We start from the raw sequence: 20,536 nt of genomic DNA, 5'->3' as shown, positions 1-20,536 counted from the left end.
CCCAGTTATTTTTGTTTTACTTCTTGTTCTGAAGTCAAACCATTTCCGTACATCAGCTCACAGTGAGGTTGCACAAATACTTGTGTCAAATTGGCAGTAAGACACAGTCATATGGGAACAATTTAAAAGCCAGATATTTCATATTTTGAAGCCATAACCTATGACTGGGCTGGAAAACAGATCACTGAATTGAACCTGTTTACAAATAAACCACACAATGAGTTATTTTTCTTCTAGATTACCTCCAAGACCTGATTAAGAGCTGACCCACAAGGAATTGCATCGGTGCTACCAAGAGGCAAAACCTGGGGCTGGCAAATGCAAAGATGGAAAAGGAGATGTGGTGGCTGCCACCAAAATCAGCTCCACTGATACCCTGAAACTTTGAATAGCATAAGACCTCTATCTCTTACCCTATACTGGGAAAATATGATTGTTCAACTACCTGGAATTCGGTATCAGTTCAATGGCACCATGGAAAAGCTCTATCATAGCTGGAGATGTTCATTTTAACTTGATATAGTGGCAAACTTCTGACATCCAAGCATTTCCCCAGTGAAACTGAGGCATCTCAGTCCCTCCTCTGCACCACAGGCATGAGAGAAGCAGCCCCACACCTCACTGCTTTCCCACCAGCAGTATTCTTGCTCCCCCTGGCACACAGGGCAGGGATACTGAAAGCCTCTCTGATGGGACAAGATTTATGGCCACCGTTTAAGGCACCAAAGATAAGCTTTGGTACATCCTATAGCAGCAATGTAAGAAATTGCTGTCCTCAGCTCTCTGCTTGGTTGGGATTACCTTCTGTCAAAAGGAAGTGCATGCCAGTGTCACAACTACCTCATTATGAACCCCACCATTCCAACCTCAGCTGTTGCTGGAGGGGACTTTACCCTGCAACACTGGGTAACCTAGGGAAAAGAGGAGGAGCAAAAATCTGGACATGAGCGTTTCTTAGGATGACATGCCAAGTTCTGCCAGGCTGTGCCTGTCAGCATCCCTGTCACACTGAAATTATTCCAAGCCAGTGAAGCTCATTCATGTGACAGCAACCACACCAAGTCTCTGAAGTCTGTACAGAGCTCCCAATGCATTGCCAGCACCAGCAGCATCATCCCACCCTCTCTGACAGGCCACGCGGCGGGCATTTGGGTTCTACAGCTCCATGTGAGTAAGAGTAAACCTTAAACCCTCCAGGTGCACATGGATGGGAGTCATTCCAAGGGCAAAATGCTGAGTTTTAACTTGCTCCAGCTCTGCACGTTAAACATGGAAATGAACAGCTCTTTCAGGAGCTGGTAGGTTTCTTAGGAAGTTACATTCCTCTTTGGGCTCAGGCTCCTCACCCATCCTGTGGGCCTGATAGGTATCCTAGGCACACACGATGCCAGGATAATGCAGTTTGCTTTAAATTAGCAAACAGCTGGGGTTATATTGCTAGCAGTACCCTTAAGATCATACTATTGCTAGTTCCACAGGTATATTCAGAAGAAAAGCATTACCTCTACATCAGGCACACCTTCGTGCATTAAGGTACACACACATGCACAATGCAGACAATTATTGTGCTCTAATATCATGGATGATGGAAAATGAGGAAGCTACTGTAATAGTAATAGAAGCATATAAGCACAGTATTAAATAGCATATTAATAATAGCTTTCAGGTGTTCAGGCTAAAGACAGTAAAGGGAGATTAGATAATAATCTGAATGTTTTTCTTGACATATTGATTTACTGTCCTGCCCACCTTCCTGAAATATTTAACAGAGCTCTGGTTCCACATTGTCTCACGTGCACAATAATCACCTCTCCCATAAAGCACTTGCCTTTAGAAAAATCCCCAAGTTTAAGTGCATACAAAAGTAAATAGCGTTAATCTAGAAATGTGTAATAACAGTAAAAAAGTCCTCCTTTAGCCTCTTTGTCACCAACAGCTGGAATTGCTGAGTAGGAGCAGCCCCTTTTCCCTGGATACAGTTGCAGTGGTGCTGCCGCAGGTGAGATGAACTCTGTGGGACCCTGGCTCTCCTGGCTGCCCTCACCCACAGGGCCTTGCTGTGGGAGGATGCTCGAATGGCACCACTGGGATCAAGCATTTCAATGATCCACAAACTAAAAATACACTAAGTAGGGCCTTTGACATGATAGGCAGTAATGTTCTCAAAGGAGCCATTAGATACTATTGAGTAAATTATACTAATTTGGCAGGGGTGAAGGTACATAATTGTGCCTTTACAACATTGGGAGCTCTTATATCCCGTTGGCTCCCTCCCACGTGTTCACAGCTTTATCCCACCACCTCCCACAGCAGCCGTGTCACCTACAAATGGCTCCAGATGGCAACAGTGCAGGGCACTTATGGTTAGTTGACCTAACCAAGCGTAACGTTGGCTGTTTGTGACACACACAAGATGGGTTTTTAACTGATGAAGAAGCAGAGGGCCTAGACAAATATCTTCATCACCTGCTGTAACGATCATGAAACACCCTGCTTAGACAGCAGTGGGTTTTGAAATGACTGGGGTTTTTTCTATGGCCATTGCTATGATTTTTTGTGGGTAACAATGACATCCTTCTAATTCTTCAATCTTCAACTTCCTTTGCCTTTTAACAATTATAGCCATCGTGGAAACCTCACACTGTCAGCTGGGAGTAGGTGAGCTTGCTAATGCACTGAGGGACTTTGGATCTTTCCCAAGCAGAGTATTTTCAATAGCACTTTTCAATTTCTCAAAGTGTCATTTAAGTTACAATTGCTTGTGAGTGAAGACAGAAGGGATTCATTTTCCCAGAGAATGGTAAGAGACTAATAAAATACATCCCAGTTAAAAAAGAGAAAAAGAAGAAGCTTTAACAATCTTCAGAAAATATGCCTGGAAAAGCAAATCAATAAAACATTTGATCCATTCTGGATCAGGACCTCTCTGTCTGTGAAGAGGCAGTGTGCATTATTAAAGCCTCGGGTGGGCAGCAGCCCTGTTACTGAGATGCTGAGAAAGCACATTCCCTACCCTCACCTTCCAAAGGGGGGACGAGAGAGAAAGGCAGCTGTACTTCCTTTCCATTATTAGTCTGGTAATGTAGAATAATCCTATATTGGCCGGTGTTAGCAATACTATTCCTCCCCTTATGCAGAAAATATTCCCAAGTGGAGAGAGCCAGGGTGGACAGTGGTGCTGAAGAGCCTGCCTTATCTTTCACCAGCTCCCTGACAGACCTCACCCAGCTGCAGGTGGGGATGTCACTGCCGGGCTCAGGTAACAGCCTGTACCCCCACAACGAGTTTCACCCCACCTCTACCTTCCCTTCAAGGCTGTCTTCATAAAAGAAACCAAAGGCAGCATTTCTGGTCTGCCACCTTGAGCCAGGCTGTTTTCCTTACTAAAGCAGAGTCCTAGTAAATTCAAAGGGGGCTCTTGTGGCATCTATCACAGCAGGTTTACAGCTTACTTATGGTAAGACTTCCCTCCAAGACTCCTGAGATACTCCTGCGCAACCCTCTCTGGTAAGGAGGCTGTATACGGCTGCATAGGAGCTGCATGGAAATAAGAGAATTTTCATAAGCATAAAACTGAAATAAAGTAATGGGAAATCAGTCTCTCGGTGCACACCATGTTGTTAACTTTGCTTTTGAATTGCTATGCTTTTTGGACAAAGGGGCATTAGATCTAATTTTTGATGCACTGCTAAATTACTTCATTATATGTTTAATGCATTTTTATCTTACAAAACACTCAGAAGTTGAATTTTTGCCTGCCAAAGGTAATAGATTATACAGGAAGCCATGTCATTTCGCCACTTCCTTTTCTACCTGTCAGCTTCTAAGAAAGAGCAAAGAACGACCCTATTATTTCTTTTTAATCAAATATATTTTACCTCTTTGTTGTCCAGGGTTTTACTGTGATGTGTGGGTGGGCAAAACTATAAGGATATCTTTTATCATTTCACAGAAATGTGATAAGAGGCAGACCAGGCGCTTCAACGTGGTGCTAATGCAAGGGTGACTAATGAATGAGCATGAAAAACGGACACTTGTCAGCCAAGAATTAGATGCAAACCAGACGAACAGAACAAGGCAGCATTACTGTCAGGGAAAGATGGATTTCTGCCCTTGGTAGACCTTTAAGACTCTCTTCTTCTTCTAGTAACTCCAGCGTCAACTTTCCTCCTATAACAAACAATCTAAAATATGAGCAAGCCTTAACAGCACAAAAAAAAAAAACAAAAAAACAACAAACCAAAAAACCCACTTTTTTTTTTCTATATAACTGTCACATTAACTGTGGCCATTGAGAGAAACATGTTCAAAGTGTGCTTTCAGAGAAACAAGTGTTTAAGAACGTGAAAAGATCTCCACAAAAGCATGTATTTCCATACAGAAGACAGCTTGCTTTACATAGGTAAGTACATACAGCCATCCACATAAAACTAAACATGTCATAAGATAAAAACCCCACAATTTAAACACTAGAGAAAAAGTGGGTATGGTTTGGTATAATTTTAGCTGCTATTAGAGGATTGGTCTGCAATAAGTAACCAAGATTTCAAGTCTACCTCCTTCTCTTGAGAGTATTCTCAAGAGGCAAGGTTCAATTCTGTTTTTACCTGCTCTAATAATAACACTCAAACAGAAAAATAACTGCAGGAAAAGGGTGGTAAAATGCCACTGATGCTCTACAAAGTGAAAGAAAGCCATATACTTGTGAAAATACATCTCAGTGCATTTATTCCCAGACTTCAATGACTGATTCTTAGTTTGAGAATCATGACTAATATTGTAAAACTGGTCTCTTCCATCATTTTCCACAACGTGGCTAGAGTTGAGACACCTTTTTGCTTCAAAAAAAGCTATTAAAGACTGAATTGCAAATCTAAATGTAAGAAACCCTGCCCTGTCAGGCATACTTTGGCCTTGCTTTTCTGTTCACAGCTGAGTCTATGACCTTTGCGTGGGAATCAATCACACTGGTGGGTAAGCAATGGAAAGGTTAGGTACAAAACCCTCTTTTTTTCCCATTTTGTTCTTGTGTGGTTCCTGTTCTGTGTTATTAATTAGATCAAACCAGATTTCCAGCGAGACAGCCACAGGAGTGTCATCAGTCTGTAGCCCAGGGGATCCCTCTGCAACCTCTATCGATGGCTTTTCTAAGTGTGGTGTCTTGCCCTGCAGAGTTCCCTGCTGTATCAGCTGCACGCTGGGTGTTGATCAAAGCCCCCTGCCCTCCTCCAGAGCACTGCTGCTCATGGAATGGGATTGCAGCTGGACGGGGCTGTGCTCTCAGCTGGCCCTTGCTTCTGCAACTGGAGCTGAAGACTGAGGAAGTAAGTCAACACCTCAAAACTCTGTCTCAATTCTCAATACACGACTCTGTGCTACTCTTTCCTTTTCTGGAGGGGCTGTTTCACTTCTGGCCAGTCCTGGAGACAAATCTTGCAGCACCACAAGGCTGACACGGCCACCTTCTCACTCTGGAGAGGAACATCACAGATGGTGGAACTTCCACCTTTCCAAAGATGCCTGACAGCTCGTGGCTTGAGCTGAGCTTGTGTGTAGCCCTCTGGTGATCAAGGCAGTAAAGCTGACACCCTACATAGCCAGGAAGCAGCATGAGCTTCCACAGCTAAACAGCTGAGGGGGACTGCAGCAGCTTCTTGGAAGTGTACGCCTTGTTTTGGGGAAGCAAGCTGTTCTATTCACTGACCTGAGCTACAGAATTAGGTGAGGAACACCTTTTGCTTGGAAGATACAATCTGCAAGATACTCTGCATGATCCCAGGACCTTCTCTTTTATTTCCTTTTTATTTTCAGCCTGAACAAATGAGAGGTGAAGACTGGCCAGCCCTCATTCTGTCAATGGCATCTTCAACCAGCTGGGGATAACACTATACCCAAATGACTCTGGAGACTCACTGCTTACAGATCTGCAAGAAAACCATTTTCCCCCTCCTCTCTTTAGCTCCAAGTTAATTCTGCCAGATGCTCGCAAGACTAAACAGTCTTTTGCAACACAGCTTCCTTGAGGGCTGTGCTTACAACAAAGAATGACCCAGTCAACACATTTGGTATTGAAACAACTGTAAAAAATACAAGTAAACAAACTTTGTCAAGAATACACTGAGCAGATGGGTTCCCAGGTGTACACTGATCACACTGTTCTCCTCCTCTTCTCTTTTTGCTTGATAGCTCAATATTTTGTTGCAAGCTTAACCTGAAAACCAACTTACAAACTTAATTCTATTCATTATCTTATTTGGTGATTGAAGATGGACTCCTAAATTCTTGTTTTTCAAATAAATCTAAACGTAATGTTCAAATGACCTAACCTCAAAAGGTGACTTTTTACATGACAGATGTGCTAAAGGTACTAAAGAAAGACATTAGAAAGATCAGGTGTACATTACAATTCATATGTAGAATTGAATTTACAAGACACTAAAACTGAAAACCAAAACTGAAAACTCTTTATATAAGTGGTGTATTGTTGTTGCTCTTCTGATACACTAACCTAACTCACACAGTGGTCTGGTCACTACTAAAATAAAAGCAAAAGTTTGTTAACTTCCTGGCTGGATCTATCTGCACTAAGGCCCTAATGAGACTGTACTGAAAGATGATAATTTATTAGGCATGACAGGGTAGGTAGGATATTCTCAAAGCTCCTACAGAGAGATTAAATTAATGGAAATTCAGTAAAGGAGTGTCCTTTTGTTTTTTAAGCAATGCTAACATCAAGTCCACCGTAATTTATAGAGTATTGGCTCCTCAATACAATGCAGTGTAATTTCTGTTTATTACTGTTGCAACTGCATTCTTAAATTTTGGAGTGGTCAAGCCTATTAACTTGGGAAGTGGTGCAGAAGCGTGCTTTTCACAAGCACAGAGAGGTAGGTAGGACCGAGTATGCTAAATGCACAGTTAACCTCTCTGCTGCCCTTTCTGTAATCTGCTGTTCCTCAGTAATCTCAGCTCAAGACCATGTGCCTCAGTCATCCCTATATTAACTCCAAGCAGCAGATATTGATTAGTAGCAATTTAAATGGTACACAAGGAAGGAAGGAATTAAGGTCCTATCTCTGCTTACTCTCATATGCACTTGCCAAAGTACACAAACCACATTTTTATTATAATTTTTAATACTGGATATCCTGGATGCACCTTCCCATTAAAATTTTCAATTGTTGACCTTCCTAGCTCCCTCTGCTTATCTCAACATCCACCCAGCTTTGCTCCTATTGCAAAGGGCTCTTATGCTTTAGTGGCTGCAGAGTGTGTCCTCACAGCTCTGCTTGGATCAGGAACGTGAAGAGAGGGAAGAAAGGCACTGCAGCTATGTGCCATGGAGCATGGGCTCCAGCACTAAAAGGTGAGATAAACAAGTATCTGTAAAGAATATGTGATTGTTTTTCATATCTGCTTCTTTGCATAACTGCAAACCCCTTGTAAGCGGAGATAAACCATCAGATGAACCAAACTACATTTCTGTACTGCATTTATCTTATCGGTATACAGAATCTGACATGCATATATTAACTGCATGCCTTTGAAAAAAAAGTCTGGGAGAATAAAGGCTTACAGATAAGTACGTGGGAAACTAGTATAAAATTATAAAAAATATTAACAAGCACAGTTCCTGACTACATCAGGGCTTTTAAAAATCCTTTTTCTTGTTTTTTTTTTCCAATTCTGATTTTAAGATAATGAATAAAGGAAAAGAAAAAGCTATTCACATTAATTACACCAAAAAAGATCAGGTAATAGAAATTACAGAAACAGCTTCTACTTTCTTACAGTTGTTCAACAAATCCAAAACCTGGGAGCAGATTTAGGGCTTGAATTTTTACTATATTTTCTCAAGGAGAGCATGGGTTAACATCATGAAGTCAGTGAAGCTACAGCAACACCAAAGTGGTGCAAATGAAAAGTGAGGTTGCTCTATGCACAGGGGCTCAAAGCAATTTGTCTTAGACATCGCTTTATTATCTGATCTAAAAATTAGGTCAAATCCTGCAGCTATTGTTTAGTCTTTATCAGATGTATGTTCCAGTGGGTTTAACTCTACATTTGGTTACACAGGCTCAGATCTCACTCATTGTTTTAACAGGAATTTTGCCCAGTTAGGTTTTATCCGCTCAATGACATCAGCTCTGTTACAGAAAATTCACATTAAAACTTCTTATTCGGTTGCATTTTTCACAGCCAAAGGTAAAGCCGCCCAATCCTCCTTTTTTCTCCCTCCCTCCAAACAGCAAAATTTTTTAATTGAGCAGGAAAACTGTATCAAAACATATTACTGACTTCTAAAACTCCTCATAGGATTTGCCTAGAATAAATCAGAAATGTGCAAATAAATAGGAAATGTGTTTTATCAGTTTCCTAGGCAAATATCTCAGAAAATTTATTCTATCTTTCCAGCTCCACCAAGATACACTCATCAGGTGTCACTACTTTGTTGGTTTCTGGTATATCTAAAATGGCAAAGTGAAAATTAATCTCAACAAATCTGCAGGTTTAAGAGGATGAAATCTTCAGCTCTGCTCTCATAGGGAGACCAATGCCCCAAGACAATGAATTTCATGAAACAGGAAAAACATGCCTTTGCAGAAACAGCTTGCACAGAAGGGAGTCATTTCCCAGCCTACTCATGATCCAGGAGCTCAACAGTGATTTGCTGTTAAATGCCCTGAACACTTAAGGAAGCTGGAATGTTGTCTTTAAACTCAGACTCTTTTCCTGTCTATATTGCCAGCATGGGCATCCTTTGAAAACCAGCAGCATCTTTAGTCCATATTTATAGATCACTCATTTCCTGAATAAGTGAAGCTCTTGGTCAAAGCAATGTTGCAATTGATTTTCACAGAGAACTTTCATTGACCAGGTTGTTATGTACTTTCTGACACATGCCTGACCCTGTATTAAACAAACACAAGCTGCTTTTCCAGGATGCACATTTTTCACACTTTCAAATTACTTTTCAGTTAATTCTATTACACGCTCAGTGAACAGTGATGCTGGGTGCTATTTTTCTGTTTGTTTGTTTTAATGGAGTGCAGCTCCAGCCGTTGAGAGGACACAATAATTCCAGAATAAGACGTAAGGGCATAAGGGAGAAAAGACAGAAAGAAGATAAGGAGAAAAGGAGAAGGAAATGAACAGGGAGAGGGAGAAAGAGGGAGAGAGAGAGGAGAAAACTTTCCCTAATGTCCTAGATATGGATAGTTATGCTACAGCTGTATCTATCAAGATAAAATCACCGGGTTTGGGTATTAAGATAAATAATTCCACTTAAGCAGTTTACATGCTCCATTGGCCCCTCACCTTTCCTAAAGGTGTCAGTGCTCACTCTTGTGCCAATTAAAAGCGAAGACTGCAGTGGTGACAAATAAGCAGCTATAGCTACAGACTGATGGAGAGAGATGGACTCTTCTGTCCCACTTAAGATTTGGACATCCTTAATTTCCTGGATTAATAAATACTGCATAGAATCTACATTGTATCCCAGCCTCATGGCACACTGTGGAACCATCAGAATACTTAACCAGCTATGTTGAAAGTTTATTATGACACAACTATTATATTGCTGGTGCAGATTCAGTTTCAAAGAAGTCAAAGTTGTGAACACAGATGAGTGTTGGTGTAACTGAGTTTAAAACACTGAGTTTAAAACAGTTGTCTCACAGACCGAATGACATCAGAAAGTAAGACATTCCCCACATCATTTTTCTGCGTTCCCAAAAAAGTAGGTCAGAGTTACCTGACAAATTTACAGAAATCTGTGCATGGACAATTTTGCAGAGAATATGCTTTTGCTGCTGGTTTAAAATCCACAGATTAAAGGACTCACACTTCAGCCCTTAATTCCAAGGAGTCTAAGTGACTTGCCTGTGTCACAGCTGTTCAAGAACCCCAAAACCAGGGACAAGAGGCTAAAAAAACTTCAGTAAAATACAAAGCCACATTTGAGTTACAGGCCTCTAAAACTTCCTGGTGTTTATTTAATTAGACTTTTCTGGGGGGGAAAAAAAAAGCCACTGAGACCCTGGAAAAATCACTGAACTGATTGTTCCCCTCTTTCCAAAACAGAGTAAGAAAAATAAGCAAACTCTGTATTATGAGCACCTTCAGTAGAAATGTGGACACCTGGGAAGAAATGTCAGTTGATAGAAAATAACTTGCTTTGACACATAATGATGATGTGTTATATAGAAATTAGGTGCACAGGTACGCCAGGACACAAAAGTTGCTTAAATATCAAGGAAAATACACTTAAGTATATATAAAATACTTCCAAACTGTGTTAATTTAATGGTCATCTATCAAGGGCTACCAAGCAGGACATGAGAATCTATGGAATGAGTTAACTGCAGAGTCATAATCTGAAAAACCTGTTCAAACATTGCTAAGCCTCTCTGAAGTGCTGACTGCTTGGAAGAAAAAAAGAATTGAAATCACTCTATTTTGTTTCAGTACAAAAAAGGAAAATCCTCAAAGTTTTGAAAAGCTTCCTGCCATGGGGAAGCAATATACACACATATAATGGCATTTCTGTTTTTGCAGGAAGACTATCTTGTACAATAATTTAAATTCCCTTTAGCCCTGGGGAAATCCCTCTCTGGGGGCAGGCCTATACCTAGAAGTACAGGTCCCTATATCCTATTTCACTTGGTCTAAAAGCATTCAAAAATGGCTATTTAAATAGCACCTCTGAGATTTGTATCTGGATGTTTACAGAAGGTACTTCCTCTTTGAGGATTTAACCAAGGAGTAGTTTCTCAAGAACAGAAGGTGAATCAAGCGCTTAATGGAGAGTTATAATGACAGAGAGTCCTTCCTCTAATGTGTCGGTGAAAAGGTTTATTTGGCTGAAAGAATTCTCATATCCCATTATAAATTGTTAGCCACAGTGCAGGAAATATAAGTATGCTGCAAATCCAGCTACCAATGACCTTTTCTCACAAAATGTGTTTTTGCTGAGGTGAAAGCAGTGGAAGAAAGGCAATTCTAGATGATATATTTTGTTCCTATTATACGGAACTGTATTTCATCATGTGAAAGAGAAATAGGAGTCCCCAGTGTGATTACTCTATTACAAAGAAAAGCACCTCTTTGAAAATTAATGAACATTAAATATTTGTACAGTCAAATGAAGATCTGTTTTCAGGGAACTGGTTGCCCTGTGTTCTTGGGGTCTAAGCTGGGAATGGTTCCAAATAAATACTGAGGCTAGTAGCCATGAATAACAATGATGAAATACCAGGGTTGAGATGACCACTTTCAAACTCATATTACCAATCTGATCACATGATATGCTAAACACATACTTTTTTCTTTGCTAAGGAACAGCAGCTCTATTATCTGACTGTGGTGATATATATTTTCAGCTTTACAGAAAAGAGCCTGGGTGTTCTGGTGGAAACCAAGTTGGCAATAAGTCAGAAATGTAGCAAATAAGGCTAATCATGTCCTGGGCTGTGCTAGAGAGGTATTGACAACAGACAAGGGATCTGTTCCTGTCCCTCAATTCAGCCCTTGTGAGATCACATCTGAAGTGCTGGGACCAGTTCTGGACTCCCCAGTACAAGAAATACATGAACATACTGGAGGCAGCCCAACAAAGGGCCACAAAGATGACAGCAGCATCTCTTCTACAAGAAAAAGCCAAGAGAGTTGGGACAGCTCATCCTGGAGAGGAGAAGGCTCAGAGGGATCCCATCCATGGGTATGAACACCAGATGGGAGAGTGCAACAAATTCATAGCCAGACTCATTTCAGTGGAGCCCAATGATGGGACCAGAAGCAATGGAAAGAAGATGAAACATAGAAAGTTCACTCTGAACATCAGGCAACACTTTCTCACTGTGAGAGCAGTGGCTTAAGTTGCCTGGAGAGGTGGTGGGGTCTCTTTTGCTGGAGATACTCAAAAGGAATTTGGAGATGGTCACAGGTAATTGGCTCTATGAGCCTGCTTGAGCCAAGAGTTGGATCAGGTGACCTCCAAAGTTGCTTTCCACACTCAGCCATTCTGTTGTTCTGTGAAAAGGACAGCTATCACCTCTTTCCATAGCTTGCTTTTTAAGGCTCCTACTCATTAGCTTCAGGCACTTTTATTGGGACATAAAACTGCTGTACTCAATACTGGTTTTGAGGAGAACGAGGTTTAGCTCTTTAGAAAAGAATAAACTTGTGAATATTTCTGAAGGCCTCAGTTTCCATATGCATCGAAAAGTGGTTGGAAACCAAACATGTCCCTGAAATGGCAGAGATGGCAGTTCTCCTCAGCTAAACACCATCCCCCCAGGCTGCACAGCCAAGCACTCACATGCAATGCGGACGTAGGCTTTCCGGCTCTTGGTGGTGCCTGCGGAGCTCCAGGCAACGCACTGGCACCAGTAATCCTCCGGCCCGAAGAGCTCCTCCACCTGCTGACGGGAAATCTCGATGCTGACCTCCCGGACAATCAGACCTGTCAGGGTGCAAGCAACACTGGTCAGTGTTGGGCTTACTGATGGACAGAAAATGAGCGTCGTCACAGAAATCTTCTTGCAGAGCTGCTGGGAGACCTTGCAGCTCTCTACAAATATCTACTCAGCAACACAGACTGTCATAAGGATGGGAAGGGAAACAAACTCCCACTTTACCTGCATAATGAGAGATGTGGGTGACTGAAAAACTAATTGCTGATATTTTGACTTCTAACACATACAGCATGTATTTTAGACAAATTGGAGGAACAGCACCTCAGCTAATGTAGATTGTACCACATCTCTAGGACAATTTACATCAAGGGACATTGCAGACCAGTTTAATTTTGACTTATCATAAAACCACATAATCATTCAATTTATACGACTTCCTTAGCCCTTTTGTACTTAATCTCTTTTTGCTAGACAGATACAGCACAGGGGGAAGTCCTATTCACTGTGACACTGAGCTACCCAGGAAAATGGATTTTAGGATGGCAGAAAATGTTCCGATACTTTGTAATGATGAGCACATATGCTGCAGTATGGTTATTGCAAGCTGCAAGATGGGCCCTACTACTGTCATATATGCTGCAGATTTTTTAAGGGATTTCATAACACAGTGAAGCACAATTCAGTGCCTGACAGCCTCTCTGGTCCTGCCCTCTATAACCCATCTCAGCACAACCCTCCCCCAAACCTACAGTTGCACCCATGAGGACAGTGACCCATTTGCCATCCTTCCAAGCAGACTGAGATTAGCCCACACTTCCCACACAGTGCTCTCTCTGGGGAAGCTGTTTTGTTTCTTCTAAGTGCAAGGAGATTTTGTGGTGTCTTAGACACCACTGTGAGGATCACTGACAAAATGTGTAGATCCTCCAATGACAACCACTGTGTTTCACACTGACACAATCCCCTTCTCTGCTTCAAAATGCACTCCCTTGTCAAAAGGCTCTTAATTACTGGGTGGGGGTGGGAGAAAGTGTTTACACCTTTTTCAGCATATTTGGTCTTTGCTGATGATGCCCAAATATTGACAAATTTCTGATGTCTGCCTGTAGAGAACACCAGTGCCATTTCAAAAACACACTCTTGCAAACAGCCTTGAATATATAAATTCACATACAAACCTTTTGTGTAGTGAGACTGATTTTCTTTTTCTTCCCAGAATTGCCAGGAAACTGAACTGAATTATCCTTGGATCAGAGCATGCACAGTTTGTCCCCATCACCAAACACCAAAGGGCAGGTCCTTCTGCAGAGCACAGACTGGAGCCTGTGGAGGCCGGCTAACCCTCAGCCTCCTGCCACACGGCTTACAAGGGGATATTCATAACGAGAATGTTCCCAATTGTACAGCATGGCGTGTTCCTCAAGCGCTGGAAACCAGGCCAGCCCTTTGATTTGCCTCCAGCCTCACAGAGGCTCCATTCAGGGAGCCAACGATTAATTACTGTTTGCACACAGTTGTACACTGTCACTGCAGCTGCATGCTGCCTGCATCCCAAACTTGGGCAACAACCTAGCAGCAGAAAGGAATTAAGGCATGTAACACCACAGACTTCTCTGGTGGGAATGCCTTCTAATGAAATGCATTTTCCTGCTAGAGACTATCACAGCCCAGCTCCCTTTTTATTTCATTATCCTTGACATCTTTAGCCATTGAATAATCAGCTTCTTTGGGGGGAAACACTTAATAGCTCTTGTCCTTGAAATGAAATACTCAAAATATGGAAACAGCACTCTAAAGAATGGAAATCAAAGCAGTGCATGGGCATTTAATATGCAGTGAATACTGTGTTATAAACTTATTCTGCTTTGATGAGCTAATTTGGCTCCAAAAGGGGTCTGAGGGATAGCTTTGGTCCTGGTGAGAAGAGCATGAAGAGGGTGGGGAGGGAGCATGTACATTACATCCATAAAAACTGTTATATTTTCCCAGTGCAACTGCTGTTAGCCTAAAGATTACTTCAGTTCATTCCCACAGTTTTTATTGCACTAGCCCAGGGAGCTTTTGAAGGTTACAATATTATGTTTTTATAATAAGCCTGATTATGACAGAGCTTGATGGAGCAGTGAACTTTGTTACCCAAGGGCCAAAACAAGCATGCTCATAATGATCATACTGGTTAATAATGATTATGAAATACCCTTAACATTCAGGACACAAATGCTGTTTTCTGATTGTCTGTAGATGATACAAAATTATACGACAAATAGCTGCTCCCTTTAAATGCACTAGCAGAGTTTTTCATCTCTGACCTCCTGAGATGCTTTCTAATTCAAAATAACAAGCTACTCCTAGTTAAGCCTTTTGGGACAGCTGTGAAGTACTGACAGGTTTCAGACCAAAGTAATTTGGTCTTTAAGTAATATCAACAGTTGTGCCATGACCAAAGAGACGCGTATCTTCTTTCCATAGGAAATAAACACTACCTTTTACTGCCTACAAGCAAAAAACGTAATTGGGTCTTGATCTCCAAGGTAAACTATTTTTCCTAGAGTTCAAAATGTATCAAACCAGTTGGTAGTGCCACAAGATCATACGGGATATAGGGATCTGTGACCAGAACTCAGAGATTTGATTCCACCACTGCTTCCCAGCACAACCCACTGTGGCACTTTATTGCACAAATAGCAACAGTGATTTAGGAGAAAACCCTCACCAGCTGAAATGCACGCGCCCTCAGGCCTTGGGGCAAGCACAAGGAGACATGTTTCCCTTGTTGTACCAACTTGCAATCTTATTCCTTCTGCTAGCACACTCCAACATCACCCCAAACAGAAAATCCCCTTCTAGTCCACATTGCAAAAACTGCAATTTGCTGAGCTATCTCAGGTAGCAACTGTCTTGTTACCAGCTGACACACTGCTGTACATCAGATTTCACAGAGGAGCTGGCACACTCTGCTTTCATTCAGGAGTGTATTGCTTATCTGTCCCACATGGGCATCAAGTGCAGGAAAACCCTCGCATGATGACTTCAAACAGAGAACTTCATCTTATCTCTGTTGGACCTGCTTCTGCTTCTACACCAAAAAACATTAGCTAGAATGGAAAAGAAAAAAACAAAAAAAGAGAAAAAAGCTGAAACCCCCACGTCTCAATATTTCCAGACAACGTGATGTGCTGCACCTCTTATTCAGGCAACTGTTTATCAAAGTGCTTAATTATGGGTGAGTGCACAATCTCTGAGAGCAAAATTAGAAGTTGCTTTTTAAAATAAATCCCTGTATTCTGCCCAAATATACTTGGGGCAGGACAAACTAAGAGATTAGCAATAATTTATGCATCATATGACCTACTTGGTACTGGCAAACTGTACTTTGTCACTGTGCTAAGTAACAAAATGTCATCTTCTCACTGAGAGTAAATCCTCTACCTTACCATCTTCCTTAGAAATATATTGATTTTTTCAGTCTAGTTGTTCATACAGCTAAGCTATATAGCAGGTGAAGATACACAGCATAATTGTGGGGTTTTTTGAACACTTGAGTAAACTGCACATTTCCAGAATTACATAATCACTTAGATGGTGGAACAACCCACAAGAAGTCAGGATCCTCCTATTTCAAGCAATGCAATAACAAACAGAGCTGAAGGGAAATAACAGCAAAGTGGGCAGCTAGAATGCTTGACAGGTTCCTTCTATAAATCCACAAAGAGCTGACCAAGGGGATACCCCTGACTATATGATGACATGCTCAGCATATAAAGCTGAGAGAAGAATAAGGAAGATTTTCAGAGTGGTGGTATTTTTCCTGCCAAGTCACCCGTGATGGAGTCATACTTGCCTGGGAACACCTGCCTGCCTACCAAGTGTTGAATAGATTATTTTTTTGCTTTGCTTGTGTGGTTTCTGGTTTACCTATTAAACTGCCTTTATCTCAACCCATGAGTTCCCTCACTTTTAACCTGCTGGATTCTCAGCCCCATCCCACCAGGGGCATGAATGAGTGGCTGCGTGGGGCTCAGTCAGCAGCTGGACCTAAAGCATGACAACCAGTCTAAGACATTCTTTTGCCCTAGTAGTTTTCTGTCCAGTTCAGGATGGAGGGTAGAAACGAAGAAGGCTCATGACATTTGTCATATTTGGTCTGCAATTATGTCCCAGTCCAGTGAATTAAGAAGTTGTCTATCAGTCACAATTTTTGCCTACCTACTAGCACAATTATTCACACTACTTACTCAATCATTCATTTCAATAAAATAGATGCATTTCTGGGACTAATACAACTTGGGGTGCGAAAAGGGGTAGGGAGGAACCAGAAATTTACCAATTTCTGTATTTGCACGTTATGAGGGATTGATGGGCAGAGAAAGGCAGAGGGTGGAAGTAACCTTTCTCAGTCTGCCTACTGCTAACAAGCATAGAGAGAGGCAGTAGCTCATGGTGCATATCAAAATCCAAGTTACTACCCCTCATGGAGCAAAAGGAAGTGTGAAGAGGGAATCATGCCTTGTATACATGGTCTTTTATTATAACTGTATCCTAGGAACACAATCAAGCAAAGACACACTTCATACACACAGTCCCCAAGTGCTTAACTTAGGTGGCTATACAAACTCTGAAGTAGATTATCTGGTCTTCAGAGGCACAAATGTTATGTTTTTTAATGTATGCAAGTGTAATGCAATTGTGGATATTATGGCAGATTATTGATAACTGCAATTATAACTCATGGGTTCCATATTGCATCCATTGAAGTAATTGGCAAATTTCCCAATGACTTAAAAAGAAACAGATTTTCTGATCAGACTAATTTCTTTCTAGGGAAACAAAAATCTCTGAAAGTTCCATGACCATATAAGACTGCACAAGACAAAAAATGATCACCACAAACATCAGAAAGCAGAAAATTATTATCAATTAATCAAATGTAATTATTTGGCCTGGAGTCAGTCTAGGTCAGAGAGCTAACATCTACAGCTCACTGGGCATCATTCTGCCAAGAAACTGTTTTGATATATTTTGGCTGTCATAACTGTTCGGCATTTGATACTAATACCCAAGACCTGTGAAAATACTCCTCAGGACTTTGATAGAGCAATTTTGGTGAAAGTGCTACGTTGGAATGTGTTTGAACCCTCTGGCAGAACAGTAAACAGGAACTATTTACTCGCAAGACTAAACTGCACTTACAAACTCTAAGAAACTGCATGGATACTTTGTTTATTTTCTCTGTAAGTAGTTCAAACAGTTTCTGTGCTTTTGTGCTTTCATTTGCCCAAAAGGCATTTCATTAATTAGCAATCACATACACCAAAGAACACATTTCTCAAGGAGATGGAACTTTATGACCTACTGGTCTGGAAAAAGACACTGCAGTAATACCTGCATATAGATGGCAGGTATATCGCAGCCACTGCCAATAACTATGGAAATACAGCCTATTTTCACAAAGGTAACTTGCAACCCTTTACACATTCAATTTTGGAAAGTCAGTTCTCAGACCATCCTCACAAACCTGACATTTTGTGCTGTTGGTTCTCTCCCTGCTTAGACAGGTTCCCCCGAGTGAACAAGACCCCAAATCCCCCTTCCCACTGCTTGGTGGGGACAGAGAGGGCAGGGACAGTGCTTCTGACTGATGCAGAAGAGGCTTTGGAGAGCCAGCAGCAAAACAGCTCTGGGGTAAGGGGATTCCTCTGCACACCCATGAAACACGTGCTGCTATAGAATCAAGTTATATTCCTCATATTCCTCATTTGTCTTAAGATTTCAAATAAAGCCTCACCAAACAACCACTTAAAACAGTAGCATAATTTTTGCCTCATGAAAGTGGCCAAGACCATAAGTCAAAGCGATATGACTGTAAACACATTTAGTAAAAGGGAGACCGATTGGTTTCTTCTTAATGCAGTCCTTTGTCCTTTTACCTTTAATGGCAAAATATAAGTGACCAGAGCCAAGAATTATATTTTTACTTATGGATAGTCTGGAATGACCTGTCCAATCTATTTAATTGCTCATCACAGGTGCTATAAACAACCTGTGTCTGTTTGCTTTACTTGGTGAAGTAAAATTTTTACAAAGGTGAAAAAGAAAAATCAGTGCTATGCAGGAATTTAAATTTATTTACCCTCTTGCAGAGATGGATTCCTCACAGTCAGAGAGTTATTCCACTCGAATATATCAGAGTACTTAGGCTATAGAATTTGATGTTTAAAATGAATAAATAGGCCATGCACAAGAAGAACGGCTTCAAATATTAAAGTTCTCGCTGAGAAAAAATGTATTCTGTGCACCATAATGGGACTGAGATTATTGCAGAATGACACACTTTCCCTATAGCTTATTTTCTATATAGAGTACGTGTAATCTTAACAAAAGACAGATAGACAGATAGATAGCCAGAAATAGTTTAAAAGAGTAAACAGCTTTTACACCCAGTAATCCTTCACACTGTGACTGCCTCCACCCGGTTTTGTCTCAATATACTGCTTTTCTGTGAATTGGGACTGGCTGGCAATATGAAATAACTGTGTGAAGATCACAAACAATTTTCCACAAATATTAGCTTAAACATTTAAATTAAAGGCTTCCAGCTATTTCTGGTCTCTTCATAACTTTCTCTTTAGGAAACAGATACATTCTGAACTCAAATTAACACAGGTGAAGGCAACAGCTTAATAAAGTCAAGGCTGCTTTAAAACCCATGTCAAGTTTGCACTGGTTTGCCTCACCTACCTATGTTATCTAATTACCACCGAATGCTATTGAGTTAAGCTAAAATCTCAGCTCCCCTAATATTTTTTTACTCACTGACTTACACAAAATTTACAAAGGACTGTCTTCAGAGGGATTTTACTTTGAACTGGAATTAAAGAACATTAATTCTGTTTGGGTTTTGTTTTCTTTCAGTGAAAACAAGGCAGTTTTGTTCTTTTCCCATTAACAACTGAAGGGCCAAGTTGCGTAAGATGAAGGGGACGTTTCAAAACAGAGTTCTTGGACGCTGGTGGCAAACAAACTGTGTGCCCTGGTCCCTGGTGGGGGTGGGCAGTACAGCCCGGTGGGTTTGTCCCCTTGAAGAAGGTAAAATAGTCCCTCTGCTATCTCCTCCCCCGGCCAATCTCAGCGGCTGATGCTTTACATCTCCCTTGAACTACTGCTGTTTAACACCTTAGAACAGCATTGGATTGCTTGTTCTCAGCCTATAAACCGTTTAGAGATAAAAGAAAAACACTTCCCCCTTTGTTTCTTAATGAAGGCTATTTTCTGGTTGACAGCAGTTTTTGCAAATATGTATAAATTGCTCCAAAATACATTACTTTCTTCCACATACCACAATATGTGCCTACAGTTGCTACATTCTTTTTTCCTTTTTCCTGGAACAAAAGCAATAAGCTCCAGTATAGCAGGACTCCAAAGAAAGCCTCTCTATAAATATATACTTACATTTAACAATGGGCAACATAATTTCTGAACTCACAGAGGCTGAAGTCTAGGAGGAGAAACAAATGTGACTCAAAGCATCTTAACCCAAAAGCCATCCTGACACTAAGAAACCGCGGGTGGCAATCCCCAAACAATTCCTTGCCTGGCTGGTGCTACTTACAGGGAGTGGAAAGAAGACAGGTTGTCCACAGAGAAAAGCAGGAGTGTGAGCTCTTAGCAGCTCCAGCTCTTGGGTCATAGCCCAATCTCCCCTTCTTTTGACTGAGGAACATGTAGCTGAGAAAAGATGTTGGTTTAGTTTTTTTCAAGGGTCAGGAAAAAAACATGCCAACGGTTCATGTCTTACTTAAAGCAGCAGTTGAGACTTCACAAAGAAGATCTGTGCACTTTTTATTTCTGGTTCAGAGGATTTACATGCTCTTTTTAATGATCTGGGCCTTCAGCAGTGGGTAATGTTTTCCAGTCCCCAGCTTAGTGCTCATGCAAAATTGAAGCACTTTTGAGGCAGTTTAGAGCCTACAGATGAATCTCAATGTGCAGGCAAAAAGAAATAATGGTTGTTTAGCACTTCACAAGAAGCGGCAGAGGAAATTATGAAAAAACAAACAAAAAAAGAGAAATCTATTGAACTTCAAACATCTGGGAAGCCAACCAAGAGCATCTGAATTTTG

General features: G+C 41.1%; 1 protein-coding gene across 3 annotated transcripts in view; it reads right to left on the bottom strand.

Moving 5' to 3' along the window:
* The window catches only part of UNC5C (unc-5 netrin receptor C), a 248,475-nt gene that overhangs the window by 60,890 nt on the left and 167,049 nt on the right, over window positions 1–20,536 (bottom strand). For all 3 annotated transcript variants that reach the window (XM_066186344.1, XM_066186346.1, XM_066186345.1), the window contains exon 3: window positions 12,320–12,463. In XM_066186344.1, coding sequence (XP_066042441.1) covers window positions 12,320–12,463 — 144 coding nt within the window. The remainder of the gene's footprint in view (window positions 1–12,319; window positions 12,464–20,536) is intronic.

This window comes from Chamaea fasciata, unplaced genomic scaffold (genome assembly GCF_029207755.1).
Source record: "Chamaea fasciata isolate MVZ Bird 193981 ecotype frontalis unplaced genomic scaffold, bChaFas1.0.hap1 SCAF_6, whole genome shotgun sequence".
NCBI lineage: Eukaryota > Metazoa > Chordata > Aves > Passeriformes > Sylviidae > Chamaea > Chamaea fasciata.
The sequence above is the reverse complement of the archived record's forward strand: the minus strand, read 5'-3'. Positions and strand labels throughout refer to the sequence as shown.